The following is a 27,553-nucleotide window of genomic DNA, read 5'->3' as shown; positions in this document are numbered from 1 at the left end:
ATTAGCCGATCAGAAGCTTCTAAAGCCATGACATAATTTTCTGGAATTTTCCAAGCTGTTTAAAGGCACAGTCAACTTAGTGTATGCAAACTTCTGACCCACTGGAATCGTGATACAGTAAATTATAAGTAAAATAATCTGTCTGTAAACAATTGTTGGAAAAATTGCTTGTGTCATGCACAAAGTAGATGTCCTAACCGACTTGCCAAAACTATATTTTGTTAACAAGAAATTTGTGGAGTGGTTGAAAAACGAGTTTTAATGACTGCAACCTAAGTGTATCTAAACTTCCGACTTCAACTGCATGTTAAAGAAGGTGGGGCTTAAGCTGCATCCCTGTCTCAACCCACGGCCATGTGAAAAGAAATCTTTCTCTCCCTCTCTCCCTCTTTCCCTCCTCCTGCAGAGCCCTAGCTGAACGGCTTGTTGACAATGAAGTCTCTTGTGATGGTTGTGGCTGGCGTGTCTAATTTACATATATCTGACGAGCAGCCTAGGAATTAGCGGTGCTGAGTTCCCCCATGAATAACGCCTCCTTTCTCCCTCCCAGACATCCCCCTGATCCTCTCTGCCATAGTGAAAGAACTTCACATTACCTCAGCTTGGGGCACCAGCTAACTAGCTAACAACTGGTCCAACCAGGCCAGAGAGTTTGGTGTGTTATGTTTATATTTCAGTATAGGGAATCCTAAAATATATGGGGAGTAGGGGGTGGTACTGGTAAAATATGACCCTATCCTCTCCCCCGTATCGTCCCCCCTCATCCTCTCTGGGATGAAGAACCATTTTGGAATCCTTTTTCTAAGAGCGTATGGCCCAGTCCGTTTCTAGGCCCAGTCCGTTTCTAGGCCCAGTCTGTTATGTTGTTTACCTTGACTCAACTACAGACTAACTGGAGAGGTTTCCCAGCCGCTGGGTCTAGCATAGCACAGATATGTAGTACACACACGCACACACACGCGCACACACACCCCCACCCCCCCAGCCATTGGGCCTAGCATAGCACAGACATGTAGTACACACACGCACAGTTGTGTTGTGGCAAGGTAGGGTTGGCATACAGAAGATAGCCCTAGTCCATATTATGGCAAGAACAGCTCAATTAAGCAAAGAGAAACTACAGTCCATCATTACTTTAAGACAATTTCAAGGACTTTGAAAGTTCCTTCAAGTGCAGTCGCAAAAAAAACAAGAGCTATGATGAAACTGTCTCTCATGAGGACCGCTACAGGAAAGGAAGACCCAGAGTTACCTCTGCTCTAGAGGATAAGTTCAGAGTAACCAGCCTCAGAAATTTCAGTCCAAATAAATGCTTCACAGAGTTCAAGAAACTGACACATCTCAACATCAACTGTTCAGAGGAGACTGTGTGAATCAGGCCTTCATGGTTGAATTGCTGCAAAGAAACCACTACTAAAGGACACCAATAAGAAGAAGACTCTTGCTTGGGCCAAGAAACACGAGCAATGGACATTTAGACTGGTGGAAATCTGTCCTTTGGTCTGATGAGTCCAAATTTGAGATGTTTGATTCCAACCGTCGTGTCTTTGTGAGACGCTGTGTAGGTGAACGGATGATCTCCGAATTTGTATTTCCCACCATAAAGCATGGAGAAAGAAGTGTGATGGTGTGGGGGTGCTTTGCTGGTGACACTGTCTGATTTATTTAGAATTCAAGGCACACTTAACCAGCATGGCTACCACAGCATTCCGCAGCGATACGCCATCCCATCTGGTTTGTGCTTAGTGGGACTATCATTTGTTTTTCCACAGGACAATGACCCAACACACCTCCAGGCTGTATAAGGGTTATTTTACCAAGAAGGAGAGTGATGAAATGCTGCATCAGATGACCTGGCCTCCACAATCACCCGACCGAAAACCCAGTTGAGATGGTTTTGGATGAGTCAGACCGCCGAGTGAAGGAAAAGCAGCCAACAATTGCTCAGCATATGTGGGAACTCCTTCAAGACTGTTGGAAAAGCATTCCAGGTGAAGCTGGTTGAGAGAATGCCAAGAGTGTGCAAAGCTGTCATCAAGGCAAAGGGTGGCTACTTTGAAGAATCCAAAATATATTTTGATTTGTTTAACACTTTTTTGGTTACTACATGATTCCATATGTGTTATATCATAGTTTTGAGGTCTTCACTATTATTCTACAATGTAGAAAATAGTAAAAACAAAGAAAAACCCTTGAATGAGTAGGTGTATCCAAACTTTTGACTGGTACTGTATAAACATGATCACAGTCTTCACAGTTAACAGTTGGTTTAGAGTTTAGGATGCCAGACGTACGTACATTGTCACAGTCGTCACAGTCCGGTAGTCCAGCCTTCTGAATTGATCTCTTGACCTCCAGGGAGAAGTTGTCAAACTCTGGTTTGACCGTCCGGAGCAGCGTGACCGTGTTGAGGGCAGAGTACGCCTGTCGCGCCTCACTGTCGTACCTATCCCCTCGCTTCCACGAGCCGTTGCCTAGGAAACCAAACAGGGAGAGATGAAAAAGAGGTGACATTTTTGACATGTTGAAAAGTTTCTGTCTATAACTATGTAGTGCAGCCCTCGGCATGGAGATGTGCATAGTGGGAAGGTCTTTACAAGCATTACAACATGGCCAAGCATTACAACATGGCTGTATATATGTAGGGCTGGGAACAACAGAGTATATATGTAGGGCTGGGAACAACAGAGTATATATGTAGGGCTGGGAACAACAGAGTATATATGTAGGGCTGGGAACAACAGAGTGTATATGTAGGGCTGGGAACAACAGAGTATATATGTAGGGCTGGGAACAACAGAGTATATATGTAGGGCTGGGAACAACAGAGTGTATATGTAGGGCTGGGAACAACAGAGTGTATATGTAGGGCTGGGAACAACAGAGTATATATGTAGGGCTGGGAACAACAGAGTGTATATGTAGGGCTGGGAACAACAGAGTATATATGTTGGGGACAACAGAGTATATATGTAGGGAACAACAGAGTATATATTTAGGGCTGGGAACGTTGTGCTGATGTGTATTTTTACCGTAGGACGAGGAGTTGAAGAGTTCGATGTTGAAGAAGATGTAGCTGCCGTTGGTGAGCCTCCTTCTGTGAACCGCTAGCATGATGTCTCGGACAACGTCTGCTCCCGCACACATGATAACAACTGCAAGGAAACGACATGGAGGAAACAGTGTTACAACTCAACCCAGCAACAACAACAAGACGAGAAGACATGGAGGAAACAGTGTTGCAACTCAACCCAGCAACAACAAGACAAGAAGACATGGAGGAAACAGTGTTACAACTCAACCCAGCAACAACAAGACGAGAAGACATGGAGGAAACAGTGTTACAACTCAACCCAGCAACAACAAGACGAGAAGACATGGAGGAAACAGTGTTACAACTCAACCCAGCTTCAACAAGACGAGAAGACATGGAGGAAACAGTGTTACAACTCAACCCAGCTTCAACAAGACGAGAAGTACATACAAGATATAGTGTAGGAGACTGTTTCAGAAAACAATGTTCACAGTACAATTGACAAATTCCTTTTCTTGAAGCTGTAATGGAAAGGATGCCTGTATTCTCGCTACAGGTTTAATACACCACCCCATCCTCATTTGTCTGGTCTTAAAAGACAAAGCATCTTTGAATGAGCCATCGAAGCACAAAAAAAATAAAAATAATGATCCTGGTGCGATTTAAATTCAAACCCTCCTGCCCTACATGTCTGGTCTGATGCAGTCTTAGGTTACATCCCAAATGGCAATATACTCCCATAGGGCTCTGATCAAAAGAAGTGCACTATGGGGATGAGGTAGGTAGATAGATGGGCTGTTTACAGGTGCAGTGATCTGTGAGCTGCTCTGACAGCTGGTGCTTAAAGCTAGTGAGGGAGATGTGAATCTCCAGCTTCAGAGATTTTTGCAATTCGTTCCAGTCATGGGCAGCAGAGAACTGGAAGGAAAGACGACCAAAGGAGGAATTGGCTTTGGGGGTGACCAGTGAGATATACCTGCTGGAGCGCGTGCTACGAGTGGGTGCTGCTATGGTGACCAGTGAGCTGAGATAAGGTGGGGCTTTACCTAGCAGAGACTTGTAGATAACCTGTAGCCAGTGGGTTTGGCGACAAGTATGAAGCGAGGGCCAACCAACGAGAGCGTACAGGTCGCAATGGTGGGTAGTGTATGGGGCTTTGGTGACAAAACGGATGGCACTGTGATAGACTGCATCCAGTTTGTTGAGTAGAGTGTTGGAGGCTATTTTATAGATGACATCACCGAAGTCGAGGATCGGTAGGATGGTCAGTTTTACGAGGGTATGTTTGGCAGCATGAGTGAAGGATGCTTTGTTGCGATATAGGAAGCCGATTCTAGATTTAATTTTGGATTGGAGATGCTTAATGTGAGTCTGGAAGGAGAGTTTACAGTCTAACCAGACACCCAGGTATTTGTATTTGTCCACGTATTCATTTAGTTCATGCATTTAGTTTTACTTGCGCTTAAGAGCAGTTGGAGGCCACGGAAGGAGAGTTGTATGGCATTGAAGCTCTTCTGGAGGTTAGTTAACACAGTGTCCAAGAAGGGGCCAGAAGTATACAGAATGGTGTCGTCTGCTTCGAGGTGGATCAGAGAATCACCAGCAGCAAGAGCAACATCATTGATATATAGAGAGAAAAGAGTTGGCCCGAGAATTGAACCCTGTGGCACACCCATAGAGACTGTCAGAGGTCCAGACAACAGGCCCTCCAATTTGACACACTGAACTCTATCAGAGAAGTAGTTGGTAAACCAGGAGAGGCAGTCATTTGAGAAACCAAGGCTGTCGAGTCTGCCAATAAGAATGTTGTGATTGACAGAGTCGAAAGCCTTGGCCAGGTCGATGAATGCGGCTGCACAGCAATGTCACACATCGATGGCGGTTATGTCGTCGTTTAGAACCTTGAGCGTGGATGAGGTGCACCCATGACCAGCTCTGAAACCAGATTGCATAGCGGAGAAGGTATGGTGGGATTCGAAATGGTCAGTAATCTGTTTGTTAACTTGGCTTTCGAAGACCTTAGAAAGACAGGGTAGGATAGATATAGGTCTGTAGCAGTTTGGGTCTAGAGTGTCACCCCCTTTGAAGAGGGGGATGACCGCGGCAGCTTTCCAATCTTTGGGAATCTCAGACGATACAAAAGAGAGGTTGAACAGGCTAGTAATAGGGGTTGCAACAATTTCGGCAGATCATTTTAGAAAGAGAGGGTCCAGATTGTCTAGCCCGGCTGATTTGTAGGGGTCCAGATTTTGCAGCTCTTTCAGAACATCGGCTATCTGGATTTGGGTAAAGGAGAAATGGTGGGGGCTTTGGCGGGTTGCTGTGGAGGGTGCCGGGCAGTTGACCCGGGTAGGGGTAGCGATGTGGAAAGCATGGCCAGCCGTAGAGAAATGCTTATTAAAATTCTCAATTATAGCGGATTTATCGGTGGTGACAATGTTTCCTAGCCTCAGAGCAGTGGGCAGCTGGGAGGAGGTGCTCTTATTCTCCATGGACTTTAGAACTTTTTTGAGTTAGTACTACAAGATGCAAATTTCTGTTTGAAAAAGCTTGCCTTAGCTTTTCTAACTGCCTGTGTATATTCGATGCTAATGCAGAACGCCACAGGATGTTTTTGTGCTGGTCAAGGGTAGACAGGTCTGGCGTAAACCAAGGACTATACCTATTCCTAGTTCTAAATTTTTTGAGATGGGCATGCTTATTTAAGATGGTGAGGAAGGCACTTTTAAAGAATAGCCAGGCATCATCTACCGACAGGATGAGGTCAATGTCATTCCAGGATACCCTGGCCAGGTCGATTAGAAATGCCTGCTCGCAGAAGTGTTTCAGGGAGCGTTTGACATTGATGAGGGGTGGTCGTTTGGTCGCAGACCCATTACGGATACAAGCAATGAGGCAGTGATCGCTGAGATCTGGATTGAAAACAGCAGAGGTGTATTTGGAGGGTGAATTAGTTAGGATGACATCTATGAGGGTGCCCGTGTTTACTGATTTGGGGTTGTACCTGGTAGGTTCATTGATAATTTGTGTGAGATTGAGGGCATCAAGCTTAGTTTGTAGGATGGCCGGGGTGTTAAGCATGTCCCAGTTTAGGTCACCTAGTAGCACGAGCTCAGAAGATAGATGGGGGGCAATCAGTTCACATATAGTATCAAGGGCACAGCTTGGGGCAGAGGGAGGTCTATAGCAAGCAGCAACAGTGAGAGACTTGTTTCTGGAAGCTCAAATTGTTTGGGTAGAGTTCTGTATTACTTTCGATCTTTGCAGTAAATTGCAACACCACCCCCTTTGGCAGTTCTATCTTGGCGGAAAAAGTTATAGTTAGCAATGGAGATTTCAGGGTTTTTGGTGGTTTTCCTAAGCCAGGATTCAGACATGGCTAAGACAAATGTCCAGGTAGAGTTCATGATGCCTTTGACCCCATTACATCAAACGTTACACCACCATATTTCTCAGTAGGTATGGGGCTCAGGTGGAACTAACTTATTTCCATGTATGTGCCATGTGTCACGGGAGGCTGGTGACGGGAGGACGGCTCATTATAATAGCTGGAATGGAGAGACTGGAATGGTATCGAAACGATGTGTTTGATACCCGTTCCATTTATTCCATTCCAGCTATTATAATGAGCCCGTATTCCTCAATTAATTAATTCATTAATGTGCCTGTTCTGTGTGTGTATGTTTTGTTTTATTAATTTAACCTTTTATTTAACTAAGCAAGTCAGTTAAGAACAAATTCTTATTAAGAATGACAGCCTAACAAAAGGTTAAATTAAAAATAAAAATAAACTGGAATTAAAAATAATAATACATTAAATAAGAAAATAGGACAAAACATACATCACGACAAGAGAGACAACACAACACTACATATTAGAGACCTAGACAACAACATATCAAGGCAGCAACACATGCCAACACAGCATGGTAGCAACACAACATAACATCAACATGGTAGCAACAAAACATGGTAGCAACACAACATAACATCAACATGGTAGCAACAAAACATGGTAGCAACACAACATAACATCAACATGGTAGCAACAAAACATGGTAGCAACACAACATAACATCAACATGGTAGCAACAAAACATGGTAGCAACACAACATAACATCAACATGGTAGCAACAAAACATGGTAGCAGCACAACATAACATCAACATGGTAGCAACAAAACATGGTAGCAGCACAACATAACATCAACACGGTAGCAACAAAACATGGTAGCAACACAACATAACATCAACACGGTAGCAACAAAACATGGTAGCAGCACAAAACAGGGTACAAACATTATTGGGCGCAGACAACAACAAATAAAATCAATCAGAAGCTGAGCAAGCGGGACAATGAGGTGATGAAGAGAAACCGATGTCACAGCTAGAGGCATGAGCCTCCCGCACAGTTGCAATAGTATTATGTGCTGATCATGTAAATGTAACTACATAGTGGACCTACCTACTTCTAGGTGACGATCACGAGGAAAAAGAAGTCAAGTCTTCCCTGGAGACATACAGTGCCTTGCGAAAGTATTCGGCCCCCTTGAACTTTGCGACCTTTTGCCACATTTCAGGCTTCAAACATAAATATATAAAACTGTATTTTTTTGTGAAGAATCAACAACAAGTGGGACACAATCATGAAGTGGAACGACATTTATTGGATATTTCAAACTTTTTTAACAAATCAAAAACTGAAAAATTGGGCGTGCAAAATTATTCAGCCCCCTTAAGTTAATACTTTGTAGCGCCACCTTTTGCTGCGATTACAGCTGTAAGTCGCTTGGGGTATGTCTCTATCAGTTTTGCACATCGAGAGACTGACATTTTTTCCCATTCCTCCTTGCAAAACAGCTCGAGCTCAGTGAGGTTGGATGGAGAGCATTTGTGAACAGCAGTTTTCAGTTCTTTCCACAGATTCTCGATTGGATTCAGGTCTGGATTTTGACTTGGCCATTCTAACACCTGGATATGTTTATTTTTGAACCATTCCATTGTAGATTTTGCTTTATGTTTTGGATCATTGTCTTGTTGGAAGACAAATCTCCGTCCCAGTCTCAGGTCTTTTGCAGACTCCATCAGGTTCTTCCAGAATGGTCCTGTATTTGGCTCCATCCATCTTCCCATCAATTTTAACCATCTTCCCTGTCCCTGCTGAAGAAAAGCAGGCCCAAACCATGATGCTGCCACCACCATGTTTGACAGTGGGGATGGTGTGTTCAGCTGTGTTGCTTTTACGCCAAACATAACGTTTGCATTGTTGCCAGAAAGTTCCATTTTGGTTTCATCTGACCAGAGCACCTTCTTCCACGTTTGGTGTGTCTCCCAGGTGGCTTGTGGCAAACTTTAAACAACACTTTTTACGACTGATTGTTGTCCTATGGACAGAGTCTCCCACCTCAGCTGTAGATCTCTGCAGTTCATCCAGAGTGATCATGGGCCTCTTGGCTGCATCTCTGATCAGTCTTCTCCTTGTATGAGCTGAAAGTTTAGAGGGACGGCCAGGTCTTGGTAGATTTGCAGTGGTCTGATACTCCTTCCATTTCAATATTATCGCTTGCACAGTGCTCCTTGGGATGTTTAAAGCTTGGGAAATGTTTTTGTATCCAAATCCGGCTTTAAACTTCTTCACAACAGTATCTCGGACCTGCCTGGTGTGTTCCTTGTTCTTCATGATGCTCTCTGCGCTTTTGACGGACCTCTGAGACTATCACAGTGCAGGTGCATTTATACGGAGACTTAAATACAATCAACCTGTGTGTAATCATCATCATTAGTCATTTAGGTCAACATTGGATCATTCAGAACTTCTGGAGAGAGTTTGCTGCACTGAAAGTAAAGGGGCTGAATAATTTTGCACGCCCAATTTTTCAGTTTTTGATTTGTTAAAAAAGTTTGAAATATCCAATAAATGTCGTTCCACTTCATGATTGTGTCCCACTTGTTGTTGATTCTTCAAAAAAAAAATACAGTTTTATATCTTTATGTTTGAAGCCTGAAATGTGGCAAAAGGTCGCAAAGTTCAAGGGGGCCGAATACTTTCGCAAGGCACTGTACCAAGTACCGCAGGCTAAGTAGCCCCACAGTAGCTTCAACCAATTGTCCCTACAAGTACTAAGATTCCATTAATGGCAACACTACACATCACAGCCAGGGGATACCTGTCCTTAGGCTGGTCCCAGATCTGTCAATGGCAACACTAACAACATAGTTCACAGGGTAACAACATAGTTCACAGGGTAACAACATAGTTCACAGGGTAACAACATAGTTCACAGGGTAACAACGTGTCAAGTTAAATATCTATGGGTGAGGTGGTTATCTCCACTGTAAAAACAGCTGATTCCGAGGTGAATTGAAAACGGTTGATTCCGAGGTGAATTGAAACGGCTGATTCCGAGGTGAATTGAAAACGGCTGATTCCGAGGTGAATTGAAAACGGCTGATTCCGAGGTGAATTGAAAACATCTGATTCTGAAGTGAATTGAAAACAGCTGATTCCGAAGTGAATTGAAAACGGCTGATTCCGAAGTGAATTGAAACGGCTGATTCCGAAGTGAATTGAAACGGCTGATTCTGAGGTGAATTGAAAACGGCTGATTCCGAGGTGAATTGAAAACGGCTGATTCCAAGGTGAATTGAAACCGGCTGATTCCGAAGTGAATTGAAACGGCTGATTCCGAGGTGAATTGAAAACGGCTGATTCCGAAGTGAATTGAAAACAGCTGATTCTGAAAGTGAATTGAAAACAGCTGATTCCGAAAGTGAATTGAAACGGCTGATTCTGAAATTGAATTTGTGATACTGTACCTAGTTGAAATATACGCCAGGTTAGGCAACAGCTCATAGCAGCGTACAGTAGAGAAGGTAGTCCCAGCTCCAACAAACAGAAAACCTGTGCACTAGTTACAGTACATAAGTAAGATACAGTAGGGGACAGTCAGAGAGGGGCTCGGCAGCCCTAGTCCTGACCCAAACATCAACAGAAAACCTGTCTGGTTACTATGGAGCGAGGTTAAAAATACAACCCAACAAAACAGGCACACAAACAAACAACAGGGAGAGGCCAAGGGGGCATTTGGAAAAGGTTTGGAAATAACTCGGGGAGTGTCCCAGCGTTGACCAGCCGTGGTTAATAGGGTTGAGCATCAAATGGCATCCAATCCCCTATATAGTGCACTACTTTGACCAGGGCCCATAGGACTCTATATAAAAGGATAGGGGTCAAAGTAGTGCACTAAATAAGAAATCGGCGGGCCATTTGGAACACAACCAGAGTCTGCTGAAACATTCCCCTGTCACTGTAGCGCCCGGCTGGTCAAGGGGGGTCCAGAGAGGGGACACACTTCACCTCAGTCCTGCTGACAGCATTACTGGGACAGAGACAACAATACCAGCTCTGTGTCCCCCTGCGTCTGTCTGTCCCCCTGCGTCTGTCTGTCTCCATGTGTCTCCCTGCGACTGTCTGTCTCCATCTGTCTGTCTCCATGTGTCTCCCTGCGTCTGTCTGTCTATGTGTCTCCCTGCGTCTGTCTGTCTATGTGTCTCCCTGCGTCTGTCTGTCTATGTGTCTCCCTGCGACTGTGCGTCGGTGTCTTCCTGTGTCTGCCTGTCTGCATCCCTGCCTATGTCTGTCTGTCTGTCTGTCTGTCTGTCTGTCTGTCTGTCTGTCTCTCGCTGCCTGTCTGTCTGCATCTCCCTGTCTGTCTGCATCTCCCTGTCTGTCTGCATCTCCCTGTCTGTCTGCATATCCCTGTCTGTCTGCATATCCCTGTCTGTCTGCATATCCCTGTCTATCTGTCTGTCTGTGCCTGCCTGCCTGCCTAGGGAGCACTGAGCTCAGGAATGCAGAGAAGGGGCGCTACACACGGGCTCTACTTATCGTGGCTCACAGGACATTTTATGTGTCTCCTTGGCTCATTATAAACATGGTGTTGTGTGAGTGCATTATGCAAATAGGGGAACGACGTTGTGCAAATCTGTAACGCTGCCTGCCTGTCTGTCTGCCTGCCTGCCTGCCTGCCTGCCTGTCTGTTACTACTGAGATGCTGAGAATGCTGCTGTGGGCAGAGGCGAGGAGAGAACAAGTATAGGAGGAGAGAAGGAGTGGAGGAGAGAGTGGAGTGAAGAGGAGGAGAGAAGGAGTGGATGAGAGAGTGGAGTGAGGAGGAGGAGAGAAGGAGTGGAGGAGAGAGTGGAGTGAGGAGGAGGAGAGAAGGAGTGGACGAGAGAGTGGAGTGAGGAGGAAGAGAGAAGGAGTGGAGGAGAGAGTGGAGTGAGGAAGAGAAGTGTGGTTTTACACCTTCCAGAGACCGAGGGTGGTTTTACACCTTCCAGAGACCGAGGGTGGTTTTACACCTTCCTAAGACTGAGACTGGGGTGGTTTTAACGTTCCAGACACTGAGGGTGGTTTTAACGTTTCAGAGACCGAGGGTAGTTTTAATATTCCAGACACTGAGGGTGGTTTTAACGTTCCTAAGACTGAGGGTGGTTTTAACGTTCCAGACATGTAATTGTATCAACTCACCACCCAGGTATTATACTTACGACAAAGAGGAACAATGGGTACATATTGAAGATGCTCATGCTCATCCCCAGAATATTTTTACGTGTCTGTTTTCACAGGATAAAGCTGAGAACATTAACAACTTAATAGGTCAGAAAATTATAACAATAATGAAGAAAATGAAACTTATTCTACAAGAACCAATATCACTCCCTAGAAACACAACCATATGGAACCATTATTGTCAGAATTCACCGATAAATTGTTCCACGTGGAAAACTAAAGGCATAGAAACTGTAAATGACTTGGTAACGGGGGATACATTATTTCCATGAAAGAATTCATTTTGGACTGACTAATCTAGATGGTTTCAAAATACATACAACTTTTTTTTTTTTAAGTTACATATCACAAAATTTCAATGTGAAATCTTTTGAACATCAGAGCAACCTTGAGGGAATCTTATTTGAGTCAGACACAGGATGTTCATACGATACATCAGATTTAAAAATAACCGATGTAGGGACAAGATGGAGGGGAAGTTGGAGCGTAACAAACAAAATGACAATTTATGAAAATGTAAACTAATGTATTATACAAGATACAAAATTCAGACCCACAGAATGGGTCATATGGACACCAACACATTGAGACATTATTTCACTATATTAGAGGATAAGTTAACCATTCTAACGATACCTGTCAAGCCCTGACCATAGACAGCCTTTGAGAGTAGGTCAGGGCGTGACTGGGGGGAGTATTCTAGTTTATTATTATTGCTATGTGGGGTTCTAGGTTTAATTTTCTATGTTGGTGATTTGTATGATTCCCAATTAGAGGCAGCTGATAATCGTTGTATCTAATTGGGGATCATATTTTGGTAGCATTTGTCCCACCTGTGTTTGTGGGATATTATTTTGTTTTGTGCACCACATAGTCACGTTTCGTTGTTAGTTTATTGATTTATTGTTTTTTGCTAGGTTTGACTTTAATAAATATTATGTGGAACTCAACATCCACTGTGCCTTGGTCCGTCTCTCCACACGTACGTGACAATACCGTTTTACAGTATCTCTCAACTCTACTAAAAACGGGAGTATCAGTGAACACTGATTCTGAAAATGAATGCTCAGTTTGTTGTGCACGGCCTTGAGCAAGAACCACTATCAGCATTGTAGCCAAAGACTGTTATACCAGCTGTCTAGTCTGTTGTGTTTTATAAAAAATGTGCAATAAGCATAAAACACAATTATATAAGGAATACACTGCATTTCAAATAATCAGCAATAATCTAATGAATTCAGGGCTTGTGCTATTATATTGAGGCTGAATATAAGCCTTCCACAACCATCGGGGCGGCAGGGTAGCCTAGTGGTTAGAGCGTTGGACTAGTAACCGGAAGGTTGCAAGTTCTTATCCCCGAGCTGACAAGGTACAAATCTGTTGTTCTGCCCCTGAACAGGTAGTTAACCCACTGTTCCTAGGCCTTCATTGAAAATAAGAATTTGTTCTTAACTGACTTGCCTAGTAAAATAAAGGTGAAATAAAAAATAAAAATAAGACCCACTAATAATTGAATTAGTTTATTTAAAAAACATATATGTTTCATCGAGATACAGTATAGTGTGAATCAGCCATCATTTTAAAAAAAAATCAAGATATGTTTTTAGGCCAAATCGCCCTAAAACGACGTACTGCAAAAACCTGAGAACTTTAAACAAATGCCACTTTAAATAATGCCACATTAAATAATGCCACTTTAAATAATGCCACTTTAAACAAATGGCACTTTAAATAATGCCACATGAATAATGTTTACAAATCTTTCATTACTCATAACACATGTATATACTGTATTTTATACCATCTACTGCACCTTGCCGATGCCGCTCGGCCATCGCTCATCCATATACTTAAATGTACATATTCTCATTCACCCCTTTAGATTTGTGTGTATAAAGTAGTTGTTGGGGAATTGTTAGATTACCTGATAGATATTACTGCACCGTTGGAACTAGAAGCACAAGCATTTCGCTACCCTCACATTAACATCTGCTAACCATGTGTATGTGACCAATACAATTTGATTTGAATTCCAAGTCATCAGGCTACATGATTTAAGGTGATGCTACTGTGCATCTGGAATCATGAAGTAACCAAAAAGAAGTGTTAAACAAATCCAAATATGTTACATTTGAGACTCTTCAAATAGCCTTTGCCTTGATGACAGCTTAGAACACACCATTCTCTCAACCAGCTTCACCTGGAATGCTTTTCCTACAGTCTTGAAGGAGTTCCCACATATGCTGAGCACTTGTTGGCTGCTTTTCCTTCAATCTGCGGTCCAACTCATCCCAAACCATCTCAATTGGGTTGAGGTCGGGTGATTGTGGAGGCCAGGTCATCTGATGCAGCACTCCGTCTCTCTTCTTCTTGGTCGAATGGCCCTTACACAGCCTGGGGGTGTGTTGGGTCATTGTCCTGTTGAAAAATAAATGATAGTCCTACTAAGCCCAAACCAGATGGGATGGTGTATCTCTGCTGAATGCTGTGGTAGCCATGCTGGTTAAGTGTGCCTTGAATTCTAAATAAATCACAGACAGTATCACCAGCAAAGCACCCCCACACCATCATACCTCCTCTTCCATGCTTCACGGTGGGAAATACACATGCAGAGATCATCCAATCACCCACACAATGTCTCACAAAGACACGGCGGTTGGAACTAAAAATCTTAAATATGGACTCATCAGACCAAAGGACAGAACTGCAGAATGCTGTGGTAGTCATGCTGGTTAAGTGTGCCTTGAATTCTAAATAAAACACTGACAGTGTCACCAGCAGATCAAAGGACAGATTTCCACCGGTCTAATGTCCATTGCTCGTGTTTCTTGGCCCAAGCAAGTCTCTTCTTATTGGTGTCCTTTAGTAGTGGTTTCTTTACAGAAATTCGACCATGAAGGCCTGATTCACGCAGTCTCCTCGGAACAGGTGATGTTGAGATGTGTCTGTTACTTGAACTCTATTTGGGCTGCAATTTCTGAGGCTGGTAACTCTAATGAACTTATCCTCTGCAGCAGAGGTAACTCTGGGTCTTCCTTTCCTGTGGCTGTCCTCATGAGAGCCAGTTTCAACATAGTGCTTGGTGGTTTTTGAGACTGCACTTGAAGAAACTTTCAAAGTTCTCCGTATTGACTGACCTTCATGTCTTAAAGTAATGGACTGTCATTTCTCTTTGCTTATTTGAGCTATCTTCTGTATACCACCCCTACCTTGTCACAACATAACTGATTGGCTCATACAAAAATAAGAAATTCAACAAGTTAACTTAAGAAGGCACACTTGTTAATTGAAATGCATTCCAGGTGACTACCTAATGAAGCTGGTTGTGAGAATGTCAAGAATGTGCAATGCTGTCATAAAGGCAAAGACATTCAAATGTACTTGTCCTCTTGCTTAGTTATGCACCGGGGCCTCCCACTCCTCTTCTATTCTAGTTAGAGCCAGTTTGTGCTGTTCTGTGGTGAAGGGAGTAGTACACAGCGTTGTACGAGATCTTCTGTTTCTTGGCAATTTCTTGCATGGAATAGCCTTCATTTCTCAGAAGAAGACCAGACTGACGAGTTTCAGAAGAAAGGTCTTTGTTTGTGGCCATTTTGAGCCTGTAATCAAATCCACAAATGCTGATGCTCCAGATACTCAACTAGTCTAAAGAAGGCTAGTTTTATTGCTTCTTTAAAATCAGTACAACAGTTTTCAGCTGTACTAACATAATTGCAAAAGGGTTTTCTAGTGATCAATTAGCCTTTTAAAATGATAGACTTGGATTAGCTAACACAATGTGTCATTGGAACACAGGAGTGATGGTTGCTGATAAATGGGCCTCTGTACACCTATGTAGATATTTTTTAAATCAGCCGTTTCCAGCTACAATAGTCATTTACAACATTAACAATGTCTACACTGTATTTCTGATCAATTTTATGTTATTTTAAATGGACAAAAAAAAAGTGTTTTTCTTTCAAAAACAAGGACATTTCTAAGTGGCCCCAAACTGTTGAACGGTATATTTGATTAAAACACATAGGATGTGTCTATATATGGAAAAATACACGTTTAAAAATGTTAAAGACGACTCTTGGTCGAACAAGATTATTATTTTTTGTCGGGGACAGCCCTGATAAGACAACATAGAACCGTCCGTCCGTCCAACCATCCAGCTATCCACCCATCTACCCAGCTCTCCACCCTTCTGCCCATCCCTCTGCCCAGTGCCAATGAAATGAGATCTGACTGAATAGTGATTATTTTTCAGAACAGAGGAGGGTGGAATGGCTGGCCATCTCCCAGAGCTCTGCAGCAGAGAGACAATGGATCGTTTTGACAGCAGGCAGATATGTTGACACCTGGGCTGTTCCAAAGGAAACAGTGGGCACAGCCACTGACGGAGCTGAGGGGAGCTGCCATTGGGAGAGAGTGGGGCAGGCAGGCGGGCAGGGGGCACAGGAGGGCAGGTGTTGTCTTTGGCAAAGAGTGATGGGGGAGAGTTTCACCACAGCATAATGTGATTGGCAGTGGAGAAATAGAATATTTGTGTGTATAGCTCCAACAGTATTGGGACAGTGACACGTTTTGTTGTTTTGGCTCAGTACTCCAGCACTTTGGATTTGAGATTATACAATGACTAGGAGGTTAAAGTGCAGACTGTCAGCTTCAGTGGCAATTCCAGTATGTAAATCTTGGTGGTGCAAAAAAATGATGTAGCTGCATGCCAACAAAGCCACTACACAACACTAAATAATACATTAATTGCACTATAACGGTGACAAACGGTGCCCACAAACTGTTAGGGCCTACATAAAGCTGTCCCAACAGCAGAGTCCCAACAGCAGTCCCAACACCTTACCACTGCTACACCTGGCTATCAGCAGAGCCTAGTCTGGCAGCCAACAGTTAACTCAGCCTCATTTACTTTCTTAAAAAAAAAACATGGCTGATATTGGCGGATGGACAAACTATGGCATAAGGGGACGACAAGCGGATAAGAGACAATCAGTAATTTAGACTAAGACATTAATAAGCGAGCTAGGAGGGACGTAGTCAATATAACTGTTTGTTTAGCAGTTTTGAAACGTAGAGCGACAGAATTCAGAACATGGGCCATTCTTACAGTGTTCTCCCTGTACACCAAGTCAGACCTGTAAGATAAATAAAGAGGGCATATAAGCAGACAATGAAAGCTCTTACAATATTCAATGATTACATTTCTCAAAAACAGGTTATAGGCTACATGTGCACCACCAAGTCAGAACAGTAGGCTAAGTTATGAGAGGGGAAAGTTTAATTGTCAGAATAATATTAGAGAGAATTATTTATTTCAACTTTACATTTCTTTCATCACATTCCCAGTGGGTCAGAAGTTTACATACACTCAATTAGTAATTGGTAGCATTGCCTGAAATTGTTTCACTTGGGTCAAACATTAAGGGTAGCCTTCCACAAGCTTCCCACAATAAGTTGAGTGAATTTTGGCCCATTCCTCCTGACAGAGCTGGTGTAACTGAGTCAGGATTGTAGGCCTCCATGCTCGCACGCACTCTTTCAGTTCTGCCCATACATTTTCTATAGGATTGAGGTCAGGGCCTTGTGATGGCCCCTCCAATACCTTGAATTTGTTGTCCTTAAGCCATTTTGCCTCAACCCATTTGTGACCAGCCTTTAACTTCCTGACTGATGTCTTGAAATGTTGCTTCAATATATCCACATAATTTCCTATACTCATGATGCCATCTATTTTGTGAAGTGCACCAGTCCCTCCTGCAGCAAAGCACCCCCACAACATGATGCTGCCACCCCCGTGCTTCACGGTTGGGATGGTGTTCTTTGGCTTGCAAGCCTCCCCCTTTTTCCTCCAAACATAACGATGGTAATTATGGCCAAACAGTTCTGTTTTTGTTTCATCAGACCAGAGGACATTTCTCAGAAAAGTACGATCTTTGTCACCATGTGCATTTGCAAACTGTAGTCTGGTTTTTATGGAGGTTTTGTAGCAGTGGCTTCTTCCTTGCTGAGCGGCCTTTCAGGTTATGTCGATATAGGCCTCGTTTTACTGTGGATATAGACACTTGTGTACCTGTTTCCTCCAGCATCTTCACAAAGTCCTTTGCTGTTGTTCTGGGATTGATTTGCACTTTTCGCACCAAAGTACGTTCATCTCTAGGAGACAGAACGCGTCTCCTTCCTGAGTGGTATGATGGCTGCGTGGTCCCATGTTGTTTATACTTGCGTACTATTGTTTGTACAGATGAACGTGGTACCTTCAGGCGTTTGGAAATTGCTCCCAGGGATGAACCAAACTTGTGGAGGTCTACAATTTATTTTCTGTGGTCTTGGCCGATTTCTTTTGATTTTCCCATGATGTCAAGCAAAGAGGCACTGAGTTTGAAGGTAGGCCTTGAAATAAATCCACAGGTACACCTCCAATGGACTCAAATGATGTCAATTAGCCTATCAGAAGCTTTTAAAAGCCATGACATAATTTTCTGGAATTTTCAAAGCTGTTTAAAGGCACAGTCAACTTAGTGTATGTAAACTTCTGACCCACTGGAATTGTGATACAGTGAATGATAAGTGAAATAATCTGTCTGAAAACAATTGTTGGAAAAATTACTTGTGTCATGCACACAGAAGATGTCCTAACCAACTTGCCAAAACTATAGAAATTTGTGAAGTGGTTGAAAAATTAGTTTTAATGACTCCATTAAGATTAGATTCTTTAACGATTATGTAAACTTCAGACAATAACTGCATGTATGCACATGTATGTATGCATGTGTGCATGTGTGTGTGGGCATTAGTTAGGGGCATGAAGTGTTCCAGCTATAAAGGGAGGGAGGGAGGAACAGCCAACTGAAAAGGAGGGAAAACCCATCTCACCCCTCTGTGACAACATACAGAGCAGGAGGGAGGGAGGAAGGAACAGCCATCTGAAAAGGAGGGAAAACCCATCTCACCCCTCTGTGACAACATACAGAGCAGGAGGGAGGGAGGGAGGGAGGGAGGAACAGCCATCTGAAAAGGAGGGGAAACCCATCTCACCCCTCTGTGACAACACACAGAGGGGGAGGGAGGGAGGAACAGCCATCTGAAAAGGAGGGGAAACCCATCTCACCCCTCTGTGACAACACACAGAGGGGGAGGGAGGGAGGAACAGCCATCTGAAAAGGAGGGGAAACCCATCTCACCCCTCTGTGACAACATACAGAGCAGGAGGGAGGGAGGAACAGCCATCTGAAAAGGAGGGAAGACCCATTTCACCCCTCTGTGACAACACACAGAGGGGGAGGGAGATCACTCTCTCCTCATATCACAGCAACAGTGTCCTGAGACAAAGGCCACTCTCCACACAGTACAGTGGAAGCTAAATCATGTAGTAATTCAATAGTAGCAAGAATGGACCCATCATGGGTTTGAGTAGGCCCAGTACTGTTGGCCCAGTAGCCTATTGTAAATAGTGCAGTAGGCCCAGCAGCCTATTATACATAGCAGTCGGCCCAGTGCAGTCGGCCCAGAGCAGTTGGCCCAGTAGCCTATTGTAAATAGTGCAGTAGGCCCAGCAGCCTATTATACATGGCAGTCAGCCCAGTGCAGTCGGCCCAGTGCAGTTGGCCCAGTAGCCTATTGTAAATAGTACAGTAGGCCCAGCAGCCTATTATACATAGCAGTCGGCCCAGTGCAGTCGGCCCAGTGCAGTTGGCCCAGTGCAGTTGGCCCAGCAGCCTACAGCATTATGTGCTATTGAAGTAAGCAAGAAGTAAATTCCACAAACACTTTAATTTATACTAGATTTAACATGTTGGAGATAATGTATTCTTCACATAGCTGTAAATATTTGGCATATTTCCGCCCATATTCTGAATAACTTCCTCCCATATTGGACATTGGGCAGCAGAAAAGCCATTCAGAGGCTTCAGAAAGTCTTCATACCCATTGACATATTACACATTTTGTTCTATTATTATTTTGTTGTATTACATCCTTAATTCACCCATCTTTTTCCTCTCACAAAGTCAAAATATGTTTTTAGATTTGTAGTAAATCTATTGAAAATTACATACAGAAAAATCCAATTTACAAAATGATTCACACCCCTTAGTCAATACTTTGTAGAAGCACCTTTGGCAGCGATTACAGCTGTGAGTCTTTCTGGGTAAGTCTCTAAGAGCTGTGAGTCTTTCTGGGTAAGTCTCTAAGAGCGATTACAGCTGTGAGTCTTTCTGGGTAAGTCTCTAAGAGCTGTGAGTCTTTCTGGGTAAGTCTCTAAGAGCGATTACAGCTGTGAGGCTTTCTGGGTAAGTCTCTAAGAGCTGTGAGTCTTTCTGGGTAAGTCTCTAAGAGTGATTACAGCTGTGAGTCTTTCTGGGTAAGTCTCTAAGAGTTGTGAGTCTTTCTGGGTAAGTCTCTATGAGTGATTACAGCTGTGAGTCTTTCTGGGTAAGTCTCTAAGAGCTGTGAGTCTTTCTGGGTAAGTCTCTATGAGTGATTACAGCTGTGAGTCTTTCTGGGTAAGTCTCTAAGAGTGATTACAGCTGTGAGTCTTTCTGGGTAAGTCTCTAAGATCTGTGAGTCTTTCTGGGTAAGTCTCTATGAGTGATTACAGCTGTGAGTCTTTCTGGGTAAGTCTCTATGAGTGATTACAGCTGTGAGTCTTTCTGGGTAAGTCTCTAAGAGTGATTACAGCTGTGAATCTTTCTGGGTAAGTCTCTAAGAGCTTTGCACACCTGGATTGTACAATATTCTGACATTCTTTTCAAAATTCATCGAGCTCTGTAAAGTTGGATGTTGATCATTGCTAGACAGCCATTTTCAAGTCTTGCCATAAATTTTCACTCCAATTTAAGTCAAAACTGTAACTAGGCCACTCGGGAACGTTCAATGTCATCTCTGTAAACAACTCCATTGTATAGTTGGTCTTGTGTTTTAGGTTATTGTCCTGCTAAAAGGTGAATTAGTCTCCCAGTGTCTGTTGGAAAGCAGACTGAACCAGGTTTTACTCTCTGATTTTTCCCATCTTAGCTCAATTCCGTTTATTTTTATCCTAAAATACTCCCTTGTTATTCCCAATGACAAGCATACCCATAACATGACGCAGCCACCGCCGTGCTTGAAGATATGAAGAGTGGTACTCAGTGATGTGTTGTGTTGGATTTGCCCCAAGTATAACACTTTGTGTTCAGAACATAAAGTTAATTTCTTTGCCACATTTTTTCCCGGTAATACTTTAGTGCCTTATTGCAAACAGGATGCATGTTTTGGAATATTTCTATTCTGTACAGGTTTCCTTCTTTTCACTCTGTCAATTAGGTTAGTATTGTGGAGTAACTACAATGTTGTTGATCCATCCTCAGTTTTCTATCACAGCCATTAAACTCTGTAACAGTTTTAAAGTCATCATTGGCCCAATGGTCAAATCCCTGAGTGATTTTCTTCCTCTCCGGCAACTGAGTTGAAGGACTGAAGGACACCGGAAGGAAACCTGTATCTTTGTAGTGACTGGGTGTATTGATACACCATCCAAAGTGTCATTAATAACTTCACAATGCTCAAAGGGATATTCAATGTCTGTTTTCTTCTCAATTTTTACCCATCTACCAATAGGTGCCCTTCTTTGTGAGGCATTGGAAAACCTCCCTGGTCTTTGTGGTTGAATCTGTGTTTGAAATGCACTGGTCGACTGACTGACCTTACAGATAATTGAATGTGTGTGGTACAGAGATGAGGTAGTCATTCAAAAGTCATGTTAAACACTATTATTGTACACGGAGTGAGTCCATGCAACTTATTAGGCAACTTGTTAAGCATATTTTTACTCCTGAACGTATTTAGGCTTACCATAACAAAGGGGTTGAATACTTATTGACTCATTACATTTCAGCTTTTCATTTTGAATACATTTGTAAAAAATGTCTTAAACATAATATGGGGTATTGTGACTCAATCTCAATTTCATCAATTGTATTTTCAGGCGGTAACAACAAAATGTGGAAAAAAATAAACGGGTGTGAACGAACGCGAACATTTTAAGTGCAATAAGTATAATGAGTGTGTAGGCAGCGTGTGTAGATGGGGCTCCAGTTGAACATTTCTGCCATTTACGCTATACAATGGGACAGTGTACAGACTTTTCTCAGTACAGTAGCCTACCTTCACTCTCGTAGATGTAGTTGATGATGTCATCTGCGTTCAGGCCCTCTTCTTTAGTGTTGATCGCTATGTGTACGGTCTGATATTCCTCCATGAGTTTGAGGTGCACCCCTTCCAGAGTGAAGTAACAATTTCTCTCCTCTTTGTCGTCATCGAAGATCAGCAGCGCGTCTTTCCAGTTGAAGTGACGGAACATCGCCGAGAATGTTTCTGCCATTTTCAGGTAAGACGGGGAGATTCGGGTCAGGTGAGAGTATTCTTTCTCCTTGTCACTAAAACCGCTGGCCAGAGCACCTGTCGATATTACCGGGATGTTCCAGTGAGATGCCATCCTTACCACCGGCGCCGCGGCGTATTCACACACCGGACCGAGAACCAAGTCCGGCTTCTTCTCGCAGGAGCGGTCCACCAGGGAGAAGAGCGCATCATTGCCACAGTTAGAATCCTCATAGCGCAAATTAAAGTTAAATCCGGAATACACACCGCCTCCGATTTTCAACCTCTGCTTTGCATACTCTATTGCCGGGGCCACTCTTGCTATTGAGAACATATAAGAGTTATTTTTTGGCAACATCACCAATACTTCGATGTCCTCAATCACTGTTGCACTTGTCCGGCCAGGTAACAACCCCAGCCAAATGTACAAACACACTGAAATGTAACATGGCATGATGCAACTTTAAAAGTTATGCTTTGTCTATAATCATGAATAAATGTTTATCTCGCTCTCCAAGTCAACTGCGTCCCTGGAACCGCAGACTTCCGAGTACACAGGTAAATAGGCAAATACCAATGTGGAGTCTTCCAAAATAAATAATCTAAATTAAGTAACCTTTTTCTTTGAATGAATGAAATAAAAATTCTAAATGTATGAAGTGTATGCTCCTGCACAGAGAGTCTCCTGCAACCTCCTCAACTGATGGAAGTATCCCCTCTGTTTTGCTAACTAATTCTCCTGTTTCTCTGGTCATTCCTCTTGTTTAAATATGGTAACTGCCCAGACAGCTACCACACACGCTGGCTGAGGGGGGGGGAGGGATTTCGAAGCATCTTTTCATTATTATTCCTGCGTCATCCCTGTACAACACACCTCTTTCTTAAAGCTACAGGTCCTTATTTTTTTTATTTTTATAATTAGAGAAAATAATTGTTCGTTTTGCCACGTTGGCAGAGACTGAATGCAGTGGGATGCATTGCCTCATATACAATAAACGGTGTGCAATTATTATTATTTTTAATTTAAAGAGAAAGATAAATAAATTTGATTTGATTTGATAAATAAAACTGTAGGGAAAGTTTCAAGAACAATGTTTTCTTTTGCTATTTAAAAAAAAACACGAGTCTAAGCTGTTTTGAGCTACACAGTGCAATATAATATACAGTATAGTAGAGTGTAGCGCATATATATCTTGTATTAATAGACTAAATACCTTTAACTTACCTGATCAATTTACCTTTAAGCATACGGCACATGAATAGGCCAACTGAACATTATACAGATCCACATGTTTGATTCATTTTGCTTTTAGACACCCCACTAAACATATTCTGTACTAGAATCTTGCCGAGTGTTCCAAAGTGAACGACAGCAGCCAGAATGAACGATCAACCTCTAGTTCTGCGTGAGGATGCTCTGCATGGGAGGGGGAGAAAAAAACCTGCTATAGACTGCCACCTAGTGGCCACAGCCAACATAGACTGTTCTATAGTAAAGAAGTAGGCCTGTTGAGGAGGGTTTTAGTTCACTATATATTAATGCCTATACTGTGCAGGCGATTTTAAGCAAAAAAATGATCTGTTCAATAACACTAGACTGTACCTAGTAAACCTAGCTCACTGATTTGTTTAATAACACTAGACTGTACCTAGTAAACCTAGCTCACTGATTTGTTTAATAACACTAGACTGTACCTAGTAAACCTAGCTCACTGATTTGTTTAATAACACTAGACTGTACCTAGTAAACCTAGCTCACTGATTTGTTTAATAACACTAGACTGTACCTAGTAAACCTAGCTCACTGATTTGTTTAATAACACTAGACTGTACCTAGTAAACCTAGCTCACTGATTTGTTTAATAACACTAGACTGTACCTAGTAAACCTAGCTCACTGATTTGTTTAATAACACTAGACTGTACCTAGTAAACCTAGCTCACTGATTTGTTTAATAACACTAGACTGTACCTAGTAAACCTAGCTCACTGATTTGTTTAATAACACTAGACTGTACCTAGTAAACCTAGCTCACTGATTTGTTTAATAACACTAGACTGTACCTAGTAAACCTAGCTCACTGATTTGTTTAATAACAATAGACTGTACCTAGTAAACCTAGCTCACTGATTTGTTTAATAACACTAGACTGTACCTAGTAAACCTAGCTCACTGATTTGTTTAATAACACTAGACTGTACCTAGTAAACCTAGCTCACTGATTTGTTTAATAACACTAGACTGTACCTAGTAAACCTAGCTCACTGATTTGTTTAATAACACTAGACTGTACCTAGTAAACCTAGCTCACTGATTTGTTTAATAACACTAGACTGTACCTAGTAAACCTAGCTCACTGATTTGTTTAATAACACTAGACTGTACCTAGTAAACCTAGCTCACTGATTTGTTTAATAACAATAGACTGTACCTAGTAAACCTAGCTCACTGATTTGTTTAATAACACTAGACTGTACCTAGTAAACCTAGCTCACTGATTTGTTTAATAACACTAGACTGTACCTAGTAAACCTAGCTCACTGATTTGTTTAATAACACTAGACTGTACCTAGTAAACCTAGCTCACTGATTTGTTTAATAACACTAGACTGTACCTAGTAAACCTAGCTCACTGATTTGTTTAATAACACTAGACTGTACCTAGTAAACCTAGCTCACTGATTTGTTTAATAACACTAGACTGTACCTAGTAAACCTAGCTCACTGATTTGTTTAATAACACTAGACTGTACCTAGTAAACCTAGCTCACTGATTTGTTTAATAACACTAGACTGTACCTAGTAAACCTAGCTCACTGATTTGTTTAATAACACTAGACTGTACCTAGTAAACCTAGCTCACTGATTTGTTTAATAACACTAGACTGTACCTAGTAAACCTAGCTCACTGATTTGTTTAATAACACTAGACTGTACCTAGTAAACCTAGCTCACTGATTTGTTTAATAACACTAGACTGTACCTAGTAAACCTAGCTCACTGATTTGTTTAATAACACTAGACTGTACCTAGTAAACCTAGCTCACTGATTTGTTTAATAACACTAGACTGTACCTAGTAAACCTAGCTCACTGATTTGTTTAATAACACTAGACTGTACCTAGTAAACCTAGCTCACTGATTTGTTTAATAACACTAGACTGTACCTAGTAAACCTAGCTCACTGATTTGTTTAATAACACTAGACTGTACCTAGTAAACCTAGCTCACTGATTTGTTTAATAACACTAGACTGTACCTAGTAAACCTAGCTCACTGATTTGTTTAATAACACTAGACTGTACCTAGTAAACCTAGCTCACTGATTTGTTTAATAACACTATACTGTACCTAGTAAACCTAGCTCACTGATTTGTTTAATAACACTAGACTGTACCTAGTAAACCTAGCTCACTGATTTGTTTAATAACACTAGACTGTACCTAGTAAACCTAGCTCACTGATTTGTTTAATAACACTAGACTGTACCTAGTAAACCTAGCTCACTGATTTGTTTAATAACACTAGACTGTACCTAGTAAACCTAGCTCACTGATTTGTTTAATAACACTAGACTGTACCTAGTAAACCTAGCTCACTGATTTGTTTAATAACACTAGACTGTACCTAGTAAACCTAGCTCACTGATTTGTTTAATAACACTAGACTGTACCTAGTAAACCTAGCTCACTGATTTGTTTAATAACACTAGACTGTACCTAGTAAACCTAGCTCACTGATTTGTTTAATAACACTAGACTGTACCTAGTAAACCTAGCTCACTGATTTGTTTAATAACACTAGACTGTACCTAGTAAACCTAGCTCACTGATTTGTTTAATAACACTAGACTGTACCTAGTAAACCTAGCTCACTGATTTGTTTAATAACACTAGACTGTACCTAGTAAACCTAGCTCACTGATTTGTGTTGGTCTATTGGGAAACAATGGTATCTTGCTCCTGAGTGGCGCAGCGGTCTAAGGCACTGCATCTCAGTGCTAGAGGCGTCACTACAGACCCTGGTTTGATTCCAGGCTGTATCACAACCGGCTGTGATGGGGAGTCCCATAGGGCGGTGCACAATTGGCCCAGCATTGTCCGGGTTTGGCCGGAGTAAGCCGTCATTGTAAATAAGAATTTGTTCTTTACTGACTTGCCTAGTTAAATAAAAATCTCCTGTGTTGTGTTGGATAGATATCAACAGTTGAGTACTAAATGTTGGATGTTAAATAAGGAGAAGAGGCAATCCCAGCCTGGGTATATTTCTCATGCCCCATTAAATGTCGGGCCTGAAAAATGAGTCACCTAACAAGTTCCCTAGACATATGAGTAACAACCTCTCATTCATGACACATTTAAATGGGCCACATGGTTTTGTGGCTGGCGTAATTCATTGACATATAGGGGGACACGTTCTCCAGAAGTCTCATTATAATAATGACAGGGGTTTTGTGGCTGGCGTAATTCATTGACATATAGGGGGACACGTTCTCCAGAAGTCTCATTATAATAATGACAGGGGTTTTGAGGTACTGTTTGGTCTCTAGTCTGTGATATCTTTAGACACTCCCCTTATCCTGATTACACCAATGAGCGCAATTTGAAGCTGCTATTTGGAGTCATTCTGCTTAACTAACAGGACACCTTGTTGTTTAATTGTACAACATCCTGTAGCTACAGATGCCGCATATTACTTTGACCCAGTTTCTCACCACAAAAAAAATAATTCAGCAGCAACACGAAAAATGAAATATTATATGGGTTTGATCCTTTTTTTCATTAGGGCAAATCAAGTCTTACATTTTTCTTTACAGGCACTGGTACAACCTTCTTAAGGAACTAACTTTCACATATACTTGGAGATAGAGGTCACTTCATTCCATGTGTTGCTACCATGTTGTGTTGTCATGTTGTGATGCTACCATGTTGTGTTGTCATGTTGTGATGCTACCATGTTGTATTGCTACCATGTTGATGTTATACTGTGTTGCTACCATGTTGTTGTCATGTTGTGTTGCTACCATGTTGTGTTGTCATGTTGTGTTGCTACCATGTTGTGTTGTCATGTTGTGTTGCTACCATGTTGTGTTGTCATGTTGTGATGCTACCATGTTGTATTGCTGCCATGTTGATGTTATGTTGTGTTGCTACCATGTTGTTGTCATGTTGTGTTGCTACCATGTTGTTGTCATGTTGTGTTGCTACCATGTTGTATTGCTACCATGTTGATGTTATGCTGTGTTGCTACCATGTTGTTGTCATGTTGTGTTGCTACCATGTTGTATTGCTACCATGTTGTTGTCATGTTGTGATGCTACCATGTTGTATTGCTACCATGTTGATGTTATGCTGTGTTGCTACCATGTTGTTGTCATGTTGTATTGCTACCATGTTGTTGTCATGTTGTGTTGCTACCATGTTGTTGACATGTTGTATTGCGACCATGTTGTGGTGCTGCCATGTTGTGTTGCTACCATGTTGTGTTGTCATGTTGTGTTGCTACCATGTTGTGTTGTCATGTTGTAATGCTACCATGTTGTGTTGCTACCATGTTGTGTTGTCATGTTGTATTGCTACCATGTTGTG

At 42.1% G+C, this 27,553-nt stretch overlaps 1 protein-coding gene across 3 annotated transcripts in view; it reads right to left on the bottom strand.

Moving 5' to 3' along the window:
- LOC110525063 (atrial natriuretic peptide receptor 3) overlaps positions 1-23,346 on the bottom strand; it is a 50,655-nt gene extending 27,309 nt beyond the window's left edge. The window contains exons 1-4 of one of the 3 annotated variants that reach the window (XM_036979198.1): positions 23,191-23,346; positions 21,750-22,137; positions 3,033-3,155; positions 2,299-2,474 (exon numbers count right to left, since the gene is read on the bottom strand). In XM_036979198.1, the coding sequence (XP_036835093.1) occupies positions 2,299-2,474; positions 3,033-3,155; positions 21,750-22,080 (630 nt within the window). In that variant the 5' untranslated portion in view covers positions 22,081-22,137; positions 23,191-23,346. Of the gene's footprint in view, positions 1-2,298; positions 2,475-3,032; positions 3,156-9,850; positions 10,038-21,749; positions 22,755-23,190 lie in introns of those variants that run through there. The other 2 variants (XM_036979197.1, XM_036979199.1) reach the window with 2 other exon arrangements.
- Between the last annotated feature and the right edge of the window lie 4,207 nt (positions 23,347-27,553).

Source organism: Oncorhynchus mykiss, chromosome 6 (genome assembly GCF_013265735.2).
Source record: "Oncorhynchus mykiss isolate Arlee chromosome 6, USDA_OmykA_1.1, whole genome shotgun sequence".
NCBI lineage: Eukaryota > Metazoa > Chordata > Actinopteri > Salmoniformes > Salmonidae > Oncorhynchus > Oncorhynchus mykiss.
This window is presented reverse-complemented; position numbering and strand designations above follow the sequence as displayed.